Here is a 13,222-nt window from a genome sequence, read left to right as displayed (position 1 = left end):
CAAAACCACCCTGACCCACAACCGTCCACTACCTATTCCCCGGAGAAACTGGAACAAAATCACCACCGACCAACTTCTCACATCAGTCAACCAAAACCCTCCCACCCTCCCAATGGACCCAGACCAAGCAGCCACCAACCTCATGCAATGGATTACCCACAGTGCGGACGAATTAGCTCCCCTGAAAAAACATCAGATGAAATCAGCCAACAAAAAGGCTCCCTGGTTCAATGAGGAACTTAAAAAATCCAAGAAGCTATGCCGCACCATGGAGAAGAACTGGAGAAAAAACCCAACCTCAGACAACATGACCTCCCTCAAGTCAGTCACCCACAAACACCACCAGCTGATCCGATCCGCCAAGAAATCAGAATTCAAGGATCGTCTCGACAACAACACTCATAACAGCAAGGAACTCTTCAAAATCGTCAAAGAATTCACCAATCCCTCCACAGCATCTAACGACATCACTCCCTCCCAAGACCTCTGCGATGCGCTATCCTCCTTTTTCTACAACAAAGTCGCCGACATCCACAACAGCTTCCAGAATTCTCCCAGCGATCAACCCGCCCCACCTCCCTCAGATCCTACTCCTCCAACCAACTACCTTAACGCCTGGAAGCCAATCACCACTGAAGACACCATTCGCCTCATGAACTCAATCCACTCTGGCTCGCCTTCTGACCCCTGTCCCCACCACATCTTCAACAAAGCTGACTCCATCATCGCACCCCAACTCCGTGATGTCATCAACTGCTCTTTCAAATCTGCCACCTTTCCAGAAAGCTGGAAACACGCCGAACTCAGCGCCCTTCTGAAGAAACCCACAGCAGACCCCTCAGAACTGAAAAACTACCGACCCATATCCCGCCTTCCTTTCCCGGCCAAAGTCATCGAGAAAGCCGTCAACAGCCAGCTCACCGCCTTCCTTGAATCCAACAACTCCCTTGATCCATCTCAATCCGGGTTTCGAGCCAAACACAGCACCAAAACCGCCCTCATTGCTGTGACCGACGACATTCGAGCACTCCTGGACAACGGAGAAACAGCGGCCCTCATGCTTCAACGTCTACATGAGTCCTCTCGCCTCCATCACGCGTCAACACAACCTCAACATCATCTCTTACGCCGACGACACCCAGCGAATCCTTTCCCTCACCAAAGACCCCAACACCACCAAATCCAATCTTCACGAAGGCATGAAAGAAGTAGCCGAATGGATGAAACAAAGCCGCCTAAAACTCAACTCAGACAAAACGGAGTTGCTCATCCTAGGATCTTCCCCCTCAGCTTGGGACAACTCTTGGTGGCCCTCCGCTCTGGGCACAGCACCCACACCCACAGACCATGCACGCAACCTTGGCTTTATCCTAGACTCCTCTCTCTCGATGTCCAGACAAGTCAACGACGTCTCGTCCTCCTGCTTCAACATACTTTGTATTCTCAAAAAGATCTTCCGCTGGATCGCCCTCGAAACAAGAAAGACTGTCACCCACGCATTGGTCACGAGCCGAATGGATTATGGTAACACACTTTACACCGGAATCACAACAAAACTACAGAATAAACTCCAGCGCATCCAAAACGCGTCAGCGAGACTCATATTAGATATCCCGCTCCAAGATCACATCACCGGTCATCTAAAAGACCTCCACTGGCTTCCCATCAACAAAAGAATTACTTTCCGCCTTCTCACCCACGCACACAAGGCCCTCTACAATCTAGGACCCAAATGTCTCAACACTCGTCTGTCCTTCTACAAACCCACCCGTCAACTAAGATCATCCAATCAAGCAGTCCCGCGCATCCGGAAATCCACCATGGGTGGCAGATCCTTCTCCTTCCTGGCTGCCAAGACCTGGAACTCACTCCCCACCTACCTCCGCCTTACGCAGAAAAACATCTCCTTCAGAAAAGAACTCAAGACCTGGCTTTTCGACAATTAATGAACCCCACCCCCTAGCGCCTTGAGACCCTCTGGGTGAGTAGTGCGCTATACAAATGCTTGAACTTGAACTTGAACTGGGGTGGCAGAGTGGGCTAAAGAACGGTGATGGATTAAAAGCAGATCTTTTGACTGGGTGTGAGTGTTTGATTGGTTCAGATGCTCCGTCCATCACCACCCCCTTTTGTACCACTTTGTTCGCCATAAGTTTGCAGGTTATGCTCAGACGTGAGTCCCTTGCTCACTTTGCCACTGGATTCATGCAAGCCTGGCTGAAGACAGCTGAAATGCCAGAAACCGGTCCTAGGAAGCTTGTGTCCAGTCCAGGGAAGGCATGGCATGGCTTGGCAGTTCGGGCTGGACTGTTCCCATGAGGCACAGGGTCAAACTGATTTGCATGTGGCCATGTCTGAACTGGGCTGGCAGAGTGGGCTAAAGAACGGTGATGGATTAAACCCAGATCTGTTGACTGGGGGTGAGTGTTTGATTGGTTCAGATGCTCTGTCCATCACCACCCCATTTTGTACTGCTTAGTTCTAGTCCTGGGCGCAGAGGAGGGTTTTCCCTGACAATAGTGTCCTATAACTTCATCAATAGACTCACACAGTATGAATGAATATTCATACAGGTTCTTGGAAACCAGGTAGGGGCTAAAACCACCTGCTTAATATCTACGTACAAGGTTCCTCCCATAGGTCATCCTCATAACCAACAATTGCTAATACAAGAAACAAGAGGCAAATGAACCCTAGTTACTTTCTGTATAAGTACAGCATCTCTTGCTAGTGTTAGCTAGAGAGAACCTACACTTCCAGGCCGACACACTGACCAGAGACGCTAAGGCTCCTGTAAATGTAAATGTAAATTGATACTTGTATAGCGCACTACTCACCCGCAAGGGTCTCAAGGCCCTTGTACGAATACCGCTGTGGAACCCGTCCTGGCTTTCCCTGTGAGGCGTCCACTCCTGGGCACCCCCAGGGTGAAGGCCAGGCATCCTTAGCGTTGTTCGGGCCATAGTGGAGATTAATTTAGCTATTGCCCAGAGTTGCAGAGTGGGACTCGATGATTAGAATAGGCACCAAGGCGAGAATTATCAGGTCCGGGGAATTTTGAGCCCAAGACCCGCCAAGGTGGGGAATTGAACCCTGGTCCCGGGCTAGACCTCTGCATCAGGGTCTGCCGCTCTAACCATTGAGCCACACTTCTCCTCCATTGAGCCACACTTCTCCACTTCTCATGCAGACTCTCCAGCTGACAGTGGTCTGACACATCCCTTGCGGGGTGTCCAACTCGAGACCATGACTCTTATCATGCATTTTATATTCATGTGTGTATTCATGATTATTGCACGATGGTAGAACTATGCTATCCTTTTAAATTCACTGTACTGCTAATCATATATCTCTGCTACTGTCTAACGGTTGTCGCAGCACATCTATTTTACACTAGAAGAACAACTGTCCAATTAATTCTTATTGTAACAAGCCCGACTGTTTCTTCTTTGTAACTCTCTGAGACTGAATAAGTGAGCACGAGTGACTGAGCAAAAGGTAGTACATTGCTTCCACGATCCTGGGGCATCAGGTTAGTCATGTTCTACGGTTGCCAGAAACTATTCTCTCCCCGATAAGTGGAGAGTCTAGTGACGCTGTGAGCTAGCTAATGCAAACAGGCTAACATTCTCAGTGGGGGTGCCACCAAACCTCAGTTCATGTTATCCAAACGTGCAAATCCTGTATAGGAATATATAGGAACTACACAACAGCTCCTGCGCTGCGGAGCACACCACATCTACCTGATATAGGCCATGGGTGAGTTAAGCAAACAACTGCAGAACTTTTTAAAAGGTGACTGAGCCTGTAGGCCTCACTCCAGTGACGTAGGATCAAAAGGTCCTGTTCACTACTACTAAACACTACACTGTAGGCTGCCACCACCCCACTCGTGCTACCTAACTCCTGGTGAAGGCTGTAGCCTTCCATCTCTGTGAGGGTAGCAATTTGGGCGCCCCTCCTGGTCCAATAAGACCACCAGTCATGATACATGCCTATGTCATGGTATACACGCATGATCTCTGTTCACCGATTACAAGAATCAGCATTAGGGATCCATACAACAGTACAGTTGCGCACCTAGGACATGGGTACACCTCTTCATCATGCAGAGGACTTTTTCGTCTCAACAAGAGGCTTTGATATCTGAGAGGCTGGTTCTGCAGTAAGCAGAGTGAAGAGAAGGCAAGTGGTGAAATGTGCTGTTGCACAATGCTAGAGTATTATTGGGTAATTAGTGCCCGTTTCCTGTGGTGTCACTTCCTGCGATGTTACATAGTAGACGGGCTTCACATGCTCCTTCTCTGTCCAGGCCAAGGGCCCCACAAGTCCTAGAACCAGCCCTGGTGGGGCAGCAACGGAGGAGCGGGGGTAGAGGAGGGGAAGAACATAAAAATTCTAGAGTGCTGAGCAGAAAGAGGAGAGGCGGTAAAGCAATGGACGAGCACTGTGGAGGGGCATGGAGCATGAACACCGAGGGGCAGGAGGGTGGGAATGAGGGGGAAGGCAGCACATGGGAGAGAGAGCATTAGATGGACCCATATTACATTTTATTTAGAGCCTCTATTATGAAACATTTGAAAGCTGATGCAGTATGAGACCCCTACTCAGCGGGAATGTGATGTTACGTATGTACATATTTGTACATTAGCGATTATTGAAAGAAAACCAGTTTTCACCATTTGTATCCTATATAACTTTTACGATAAGGTCAGACATAACCCTTATAATACATGCTGCTCAGCGGAGGTGGACTAGCTCACCCGTAGCATGCGTCCTGCAAAATACACAGACTCTAGAGAAGTTGTGTCAGTTTATGATGGAATGACTGGCGACCTTTATATGGACGTCTCTTCTAAGGAGCTGAGATCTAGATTGGAAGTAAAACTGCACTGTATATTTACAAAGCATAATGAGGCGAGCAGAGACCATTCCCAAAGAATGCATCTTCAGGTAAAGTGGGAGAACAGTGACCCTTGATGCCACCACGGGGTAAAGAGATCCTTAAAGATGGCACCGTCTGTACTTACTCCATTAGGATCAAAGGCTGCTGAGCATATGTTACACAAGTAGTTATCACCTTCCTACACAGATGCAAGACTAAAAGTGACTACGCTTCATGAAATATAGCGACAGGCGTAATGTGTGTGCAGGAGCTGCCCATGATTGTAGCTGCAGCTATGTACATATCACCCACATACATGTGATTAACATTACTGATGAAATGTGATCACCTTTAATCTTTATTAGCCCCTCCCACCAAGGAAGATGTGCCGACTGATTTCCTGCTTCCATCCTTCACTCACAGCTCGCACAGATGGCAATCTTGGGCAGTCACAGTTTGTGGAATTTGAAACTACAATTGTGTTCACTCATAAACAGGACTTTACTGTGACGCATCAATATGCCCTCCCACACATGACGTGGACAGAGCTGGGCTCAGGGGTTGAGCCCATGGTTGACCTTGCGTTTCTAGCAGCGCCGTTAGCCATGTGCTGGTCGAAGCTCTGGGATAAGAAACCCTTTATTTATTGATTTGTGTCATGTGTCTTGTGGTTTGTTACGTTTACGTGTCCCTGGGTGGTCTGCACTCTCTGCGACCCTTTGTGTATACATCAATCACCCGTACTGTACCTGGGTGGGCCGCCCTCTGTGAGACCCAGTACTATAACACCAAGCATCTGTACTGTACCTGGGTGGGCTGCCCTCTGAGGCCCAGTACTATAACACCAAGCATCCATACTGTACCTGGGTGGGCTGCCCTCTGTGAGACCCAGTACTATAACACCAAGCATCCGTACTGTACCTGGGTGGGCTGCCCTCTGAGGCCCAGTACTATAACACCAAGCATCCATACTGTACCTGGGTGGGCTGCCCTCTGTGAGACCCAGTACTATAACACCAAGCATCTGTACTGTACCTGGGTGGGCTGCCCTCTGAGGCCCAGTACTATAACACCAAGCATTCATACTGTACCTGGGTGGGCCGCCCTCTGTGAGACCCTGCCCTATAACACCATGCATCCGTACTGTACCTGGGTGGGCTCCCCTCTGAGACCCAGTACTATAACACCAAGCATGCGTACTGTACCTGGGTGGAATGCCCTGTAAGACCCAGTACTATATCACCAAGCGTTCATACTGTATCTGGGTGGGCTGCCCTCTGAGACCCAGTACTATAACACCAAGCATCCGTACTGTACCTGGGTGGGCCACCCTACATGAGACCCAGTACTACAACAACAAGCATTAGTACTGCACCTGGGTGGGCTGCCCTCTGAGACCCAGTACTATAACACCAAGCATCCGTACTGTACCAGGGGGTGTTACAAGGAGGATGTCTTTGCAATGGACCTGATTCACCTTCTATTCTCTCTACTAGAGGAGAAAGTTTGTCAGCCCCTGACTGACCAGCCACGTGACAGTGGGAGGAGTTAAAGTGTTTCTTGTGCACCTCGGATCTGAGAGTACTGGGCCAGCACAGCTGCTGTTCTGGTTATTTCTATCTTGTTTTGAATACTTTGAGTAATAAATCCTTAGAATTGTTAATGTTTTAATCATCTCTCTTTCTCTTTCTCGCTCCTTCTTAGCCTCCATAACTGTAAGATAACCGGTGCTTCCGGTGCAGCTCTGGCCGCCGCCCTTCGCTCCAACCGCTCTTTGCTGAACCTGGACTTGAGTAGGAATGAACTGGGTGACGCTGGTGTATCCCTGATCCGTGACGCCCTGAAGCACAGAGACACCCGGCTGCAGAAGATCAAGTAAGAAACAGGGGGGAGGGGAGGGGGGATTTTCTTTACCATCTGCATTTTCTGTTTTCCTCTATATGTATCGACTACGAGCACAGCCTCTGCCCTCCCATGTTTGTCTTGCATTAGGATTTGTAGTACCAGCACCCCAAGAATTAAACAGACTAATGTCCCAATAGGATGCATGTCTGAGCCCTTCCTTGATGGTGCTTTGATCCTTGACAGGCACATCCTATCAGTGATTCCTTAGCGACCGGCTCTCTGCTCTTCAATGACGCCAAAGGGGTCCATCCTGTTACAGAGTGAGGGGTCACTGTGTTTGCCTAAATCGTCTTCTCAAGATTCCTTTTCGCTCTCGATCGCTGAACTTTCCCTTCTCATTCGGGTTTACTCTCAACCAGACCCTTCGCTTGAGGTCTCTACAAAGCCATTCTTTCATACTTGACCCCAGTTCTCTGTCAATACAGCTGTCTTCCATCACCCAACACTGTGTTCCTAGGAATCCCCTTTTCAATTAAAACGATTTCTCAGAAATGATTAGCGCACTTCCGAAGTCCCCTTCCCCACAGACATCCTCACAAAGTACTTTGTGTGATAGTTCACTAATATCATTGAATACTTTGCATGGAAAGAAAATGTCCGCAGGCCCTAAAAATGGTTGCTATTTCCCATACTTGACTGGGTATTGCCACGTGGTTCAGTAGTGGTTGTAGGACATCTTGTACACTTCAGTATTGGCAAGTGTGTAGCAATTGTCCACTTCCTCGTCCAGGTAAAATAAAGAGTACAAATCAAAACAAACCACTTTTTTGTAGTGTGGGGCCCATAACACTGCAAGTCATTCATACACACACAATTACCCTGCTCCCAGGATTAGTAAAGACTAGAGGAGAGCTGCTGGATTTTAGCGGAGTGTCTTATTTCATTCTAAAAGTTTATACACTATATACATCTGAAGTTTATCAATATTACCATGGTTTTATTCTTAAGAAACACTAAAACACCCCACCATTTGGTCAATGGATCCGCTAGTAAAAGTCAACTAATGAACAACAAGACCAGCTTAATTCTTCATTTATTCAATTTTTATTTAGAGACTAGTTCCCCTACCATGACCTTAATTTATTTAGCTTTTACCTCAATAATCAATAAAACATGTAATAACATGGAAAAGAAAGTTGAATTCAAATGGTCAAATTTATTAGCAGAATAGTTCAGGAAAAATAAGTTGAGACAATATTACCAAGATTTCGGTAAATGGACATCAGGGTTAAGACAGTGATGTTCCCAAAAACCACCTCTCTTTCTTGGTGTTCACCTCTCATCCGGACTCCGCACCCATCAAAAGTTAAAGTCAAGAAAAATGTCAAAGTCTTTGCATCGTAGGAAAGTTTGTCAGTCCGACACCATGTCGTGGTGCGAAGTAAGCTTTTTTCTTACATCCAAAGGTTGTCTTTTATACCCTTTTTCCCTAACTTATCTATCTAAGATTTGAAACGTTTAGGGTCTTCGCTTACTCCCATTGGTCCATGTAAGGGCGGATAAGCATAACCTCATCGCCTCATTGTCCATATTTCCGCCAAGTCATTGTTATAATCAAAAAATAAGATTTTGATTGTTCTTTAACAGTTTTTTCACTTGTGTCCTTTAAATTGTCACTTGGGGTATGGTTCCCATGCTCACGACGCAGTCATACAAATTTTTGGCACTCGTCAACATCCCGGTCCACACTGACATTGACCCACGCTGTACAGGCACAGACTGCTTGCACATCTCCCGAGCATAGTCGTGCATGCATAGATCATCACAGTTTGGAAGTCTCGCAAACTTCCTTTTTAAAACAGGCCTCATGGGCCATAATGGGAACTAATATTGAAACAAACACAATTAAACATTAATTTTCGAAGTATAGCCCTTCTATTTACCTCCCCCATTCTAAGGTAACCCTGTTAGTTATTATCTAGCAGTTTAGCCACAATTAAGCATGATTTACTTACCATTCTCCATCATTTCTGCCACAATAAGACATACAAAAAGCATATACACATAGATTTTCATTAGATTATGACTTTTGCGTACCAGATTAGTATAACAATTTCACTTAATTAGTAGGTTAAGATTCACAACATAAGCAAATTAGTATCCCACCTGTATTTGTGTGTGTGCATTCTATTCTATGTTGGTTATTTTCAAAACCACATGATTGATACATTTTACTGTTATGGGAAAGAGACTTTAAGAGGGATATACAAAAATGTTGTTTTCACCCTCGCTCCATCAACTCCCCCCTTTGGTGATTTATCACTAAATAACACCCCAAAATTTCGTAAATTTTATCATAACATATTTAAAATTCTTTTAATAAGTGTGAGTTATACTCTAGTTTCTTCCAGTTTCTTTCTATCTTGATAAAGTTTCTCCTTGAACTCTTCCATTTCAATGTCACCCTTTTTCACGTTCTCTTTGTTGTCTTTCTTCAAATTCCTTCTTCATAGACTTTTTAAGATTTCTTCTTTTTCAAAGTTTACAACCTAATCTTAAAATCAAAAATACTAATATTATTAGGGTAACTGGAATTAAAACCTTCCCTCCTACTGATCTACCAATTTCATAAAACCAATTTCTAACTGCTGAAATACTTCTACTAAGTTTCTCAAGAACACCATCAACCTCCAGTGGTTCAATCTCCTTATGCAACTCCGTAAGATTTGTAATATATTTTTTAATCTTTAGACTGTTATCAGGAATGTATGTACAACAATGTTGTGCCTTTAAAATTCCACAGACTCATCCTTCTTTTGCCAAAATTATATCAAGTGCAAGTCGATTTTGCATCACCATAGCTCTCATAGCAACCATTTCTGTATTTACCATTAAAAATCCTCCTGCCGTATTTGTTGACAAACGATCTACTATCGTTGAAAATTTTTGAATTCTGTTTGCATCAAAGGATATACCCACTGTGCTGGTATCAATGCTAAAAAAACATCACCTATTATTTCTATTACACTTTTTCTTTGACTTAAAGGTTTACCTATCTCATGAATTCCATTAGTTCCTCTATCTACATGGAAAATTTTAGGAAAGACCAGGCCTACATAACAGGACCCATACCAGTGATCAGGCAATTTATAATAAGCTTTGTTCCCACATAAGTAATAGATCCCAGGAAAAAACTGGATCATTACCTCCTTTAAATCCCCAACCCCCTTTTATAATGTATGTATCTTCACATTGAATTGCTCCCACAAAATAATTATTATACACAGTGTTATTTCTTCGAATACATAATTTCCCTAATAATGGTGTATCTATATTTATAGCCACATTCACATTATGTCCTTCTATTTTATCATCTTCAAATGTACACATTGTAGATGTAGATTGTTTTGCTTTTTCCCTCCTTTTGTACTGATTCCTTCTATCTTCTACCATATCCAAAAAGGCTTTTTCCTCATTTCTCATTTTACAAGTCAAATTACGTTTGAACGCATAATCATGGGTCAATTCTTGTGTTTCTAAAAAATATTTACCAAACACCTTTGCAGGTTTGATTTGATTCAATTCAGCTAAAATTTTCAATTTTGTAAAAACATCATCATATACTAATTTACCTGTTCTATAAAACAAACTAGCTAATACACTCATGTAACCCCATATGTTAATGTAAGGTGATGGTACATCACACCCTCTGATACAGATGCTGGTAGTTTCACACAGACATAACAATCATTCACATCCATCGTTCTCACATACTGAGACAATAACTTTGAAAACGTATTTTGAGAGAAGTCACTGATGGAGTTATCTTGTTGTACTTCAGGTCTATACACATGTAGCTTTTCACCCTTTGACTCATGGGTCTTTTCTTTCATACTCTCATTTGCCTCTGCTATTTCAAAATCTGGCCTGAAAGGAATTATAATAGCTAAAATCAACCAAACCAACATTAATAATCCTGTACATATTAACCACATTCTACACCATTTTCTAAATATTGTGCATTTCGGTTTTGTTACATCACTAGTAGCCATTTTTTTACACTGTACTTTCCACAATATTTTCTGTCCTTATATTGTCTCTTTTAAATCTCTCTTTGCACTTAAAGTGTTCTTACCACCAAAAATATTTTAACACTTCTTGTTCCTTCACCTTTTCTTCTTTTACAGTTTCCAAATTTAGGTACTTATTTTCTTTCTTTGAGTTACAGTTCACTCACTTTCTTTTTCCTTGCTTTGACAACTCAAATTTCTTGACTGCTATTCGCTTCACTTATTGGAGGCAAAATCATATAAGTCCACTCAGGTGACTTGTATTTCTGATTTGGTTTTTGCACAATTTCTATCTTTTTACCCAATGACTCCCTTTGACTGGTTATTTCATTTACTTGATCCTCTTGTATTTTTGCTTCATTAACCAGTTTAAATTTAAGTTCATCATTTTCTTTAGGCCAAGTATCTCCTTTAGGAGGTCTCTTGGTTTCAGGTCTGACGTGTTACGTTCCACTCTCCAAGCTCTTTCTCTTGAACTTCTCCTCAGTTGAGTTTCATCTTCACTGTCATCAGACTCAGTTTCAGATTTCTCATTAGTTTCATTTATGGTGAACTTTATAAAGTCTGTTTCTTTCACTGAGCTTGTTTTTTCTTTGGTCAGTTCTTTCACTCTGTTAGGAACTTCTCCATAGCTGGTACTTGGAAGCTCATCCTCATCGTGAGTTATTTCTTTTTCACCAGTTTCGAGATTACGGTTCCTACTTGCAGAGATTTCAGACTGTCCTTCAGTATTTTCCTAACTACCTGTTTTATCTTCACTTTGTTCAGTGTCCTTACTGATATCAGTTCTTTACCAAATCTCAACTTGCAGGTCTTCAGAATTTGATACTTCAACAACTTCACTTTCTCCTTCACATGCAGAATTGCATCTGATATTTCCAGATGTCGATGAACAGGTCGAGCTTCCGTATCTGGATCTTTCTCTTGTTCACCTTCAGCGCAAAAAAGGAAAACTAATAGTGACTTTAAAACTGCCTAGGAAGATGCAAAAAACTGTTTTTATTAGATTGCTCTCACTGGCAGAGTTAAAAAGCAGTGCAGAGAGTAGTATAGATTTAAAACTACTCTAAATTCAGGTCAACATGTTTCAACCTAGTGATCAATACTCTGTATCAGTAGCTTTCTTGAGGACCAAAAGAATGTTACTATTGCTGCTGCTAAAACAAGTTTTTTAGTGATAATGAATAAATATAAACGTTGACACAGGCCTGTCCATCAGTGCCGCCACTTGCTGGCCCAAGAGGCCCACAATTTGTCCCATGCAGATGTCATTGGACCTCGTCAGCAGGATGAGCCTGTGTAACAGTTCATCCGACCAGCCCGTTTGTCCATGGGCCTGTTAATGAGCCCCAAGGATTCTGGTGATGTGGTCCTGGGATGGAGTCCCAGGCTCTTGGTGTCTGTGGAAGTCCCTGCCCTCCCACCTGCCCTACTGCCACAGACTGCTTGACTCACCACTGTGGGCACCCACATCCTCTCGCTGCCCTCCTCTGTCGGTGGTGTGGGATGGTCAGCCTCTGGTACAGGGCGAGTGTTGCTGGCAGCGGTGGTGGTGGTGGAGGATGCACAGGCTGTGACAGCGGGGGTCTGCTGAGGTGTTTGTATAGCAGCAGATGTGGTGGGGCGGACAACAGTGTCTTGGGACCTGTTGCGCCCTGGCACACCAGACGGACCGACTTCGAGCTCATTGTCCAGTGACTCCTGGGAGTCGACATCCGAGAGTCCATGTACCGGGGTGGGAGACTGGCTGTGCAGGTTGCTTGTGTCGTCATCTGTAGTGAGTTTTTGGTCACCTGTGGGACAAATGGAAAATGGTCTTTGTAGTGCACCCCGCAAGCTTGGTGTTAGCTGTGTGTCATTCCATGTTTGTCACTACACAGTTGACTAAAAATCACATTGTTTTCAAGGTTCACTACTGTGCCTCCTTACATGATGCAGTGGTACATGTATTGCATCTCCATGGTGAGAGTTGTCAATACATGCCATGAGCCACATGAATTTTTTTTGTTTACAGGGACCTGTTGATATCTATGGACTGGCACAACCAGTTATCTCATTGCGGAGTATTCATTTGGAATGTCTGACCTAGCGGACGGCTACATGTGCATTGCAGTTTCACACTTTGGTAGCTATGAAAGTTTCCTTTGCTTACCTGTGTGCATACTGTGCATGGCAATGGTGTTGGTGTGCATTTTTGTGCAATGAGAGGGCTGGTGTTGTCATATGTCAACACTTCTTTAGGGCCGTATGGGTGGGTGCAAGTACTAGCTACTTATCTGGTGTGTGCTCAACTTTGGCTTTGTTATGTGACACTTCTGTGTGTGCTTGGTTTAGGATTACATCCTGCTCAGTGGGGTCACGGGACTGCATGATATGTCTACCTACCTGTTGGTTATTTTTGAGGTGGGCCACTAGATGCCAC

General features: G+C 44.2%; 1 protein-coding gene across 1 annotated transcript in view; it reads left to right on the top strand.

Annotated features, from left to right (window-relative positions):
• The window catches only part of LOC147659589 (NACHT, LRR and PYD domains-containing protein 12-like), a 495,706-nt gene that overhangs the window by 467,572 nt on the left and 14,912 nt on the right, over positions 1 to 13,222 (top strand). The window contains exon 10 of the mRNA XM_086951623.1: positions 6,590 to 6,760. Within this exon, the coding sequence (XP_086807749.1) occupies positions 6,590 to 6,760 (171 nt within the window). The remainder of the gene's footprint in view (positions 1 to 6,589; positions 6,761 to 13,222) is intronic.

Source organism: Lissotriton vulgaris, unplaced genomic scaffold (assembly GCF_964263255.1).
Source record: "Lissotriton vulgaris unplaced genomic scaffold, aLisVul1.2 SCAFFOLD_774, whole genome shotgun sequence".
Classification (NCBI taxonomy): Eukaryota; Metazoa; Chordata; class Amphibia; order Caudata; family Salamandridae; genus Lissotriton; species Lissotriton vulgaris.
Note: the sequence above shows the minus strand (reverse complement) of the source record. Positions and strands in the feature narration are given on the sequence as shown.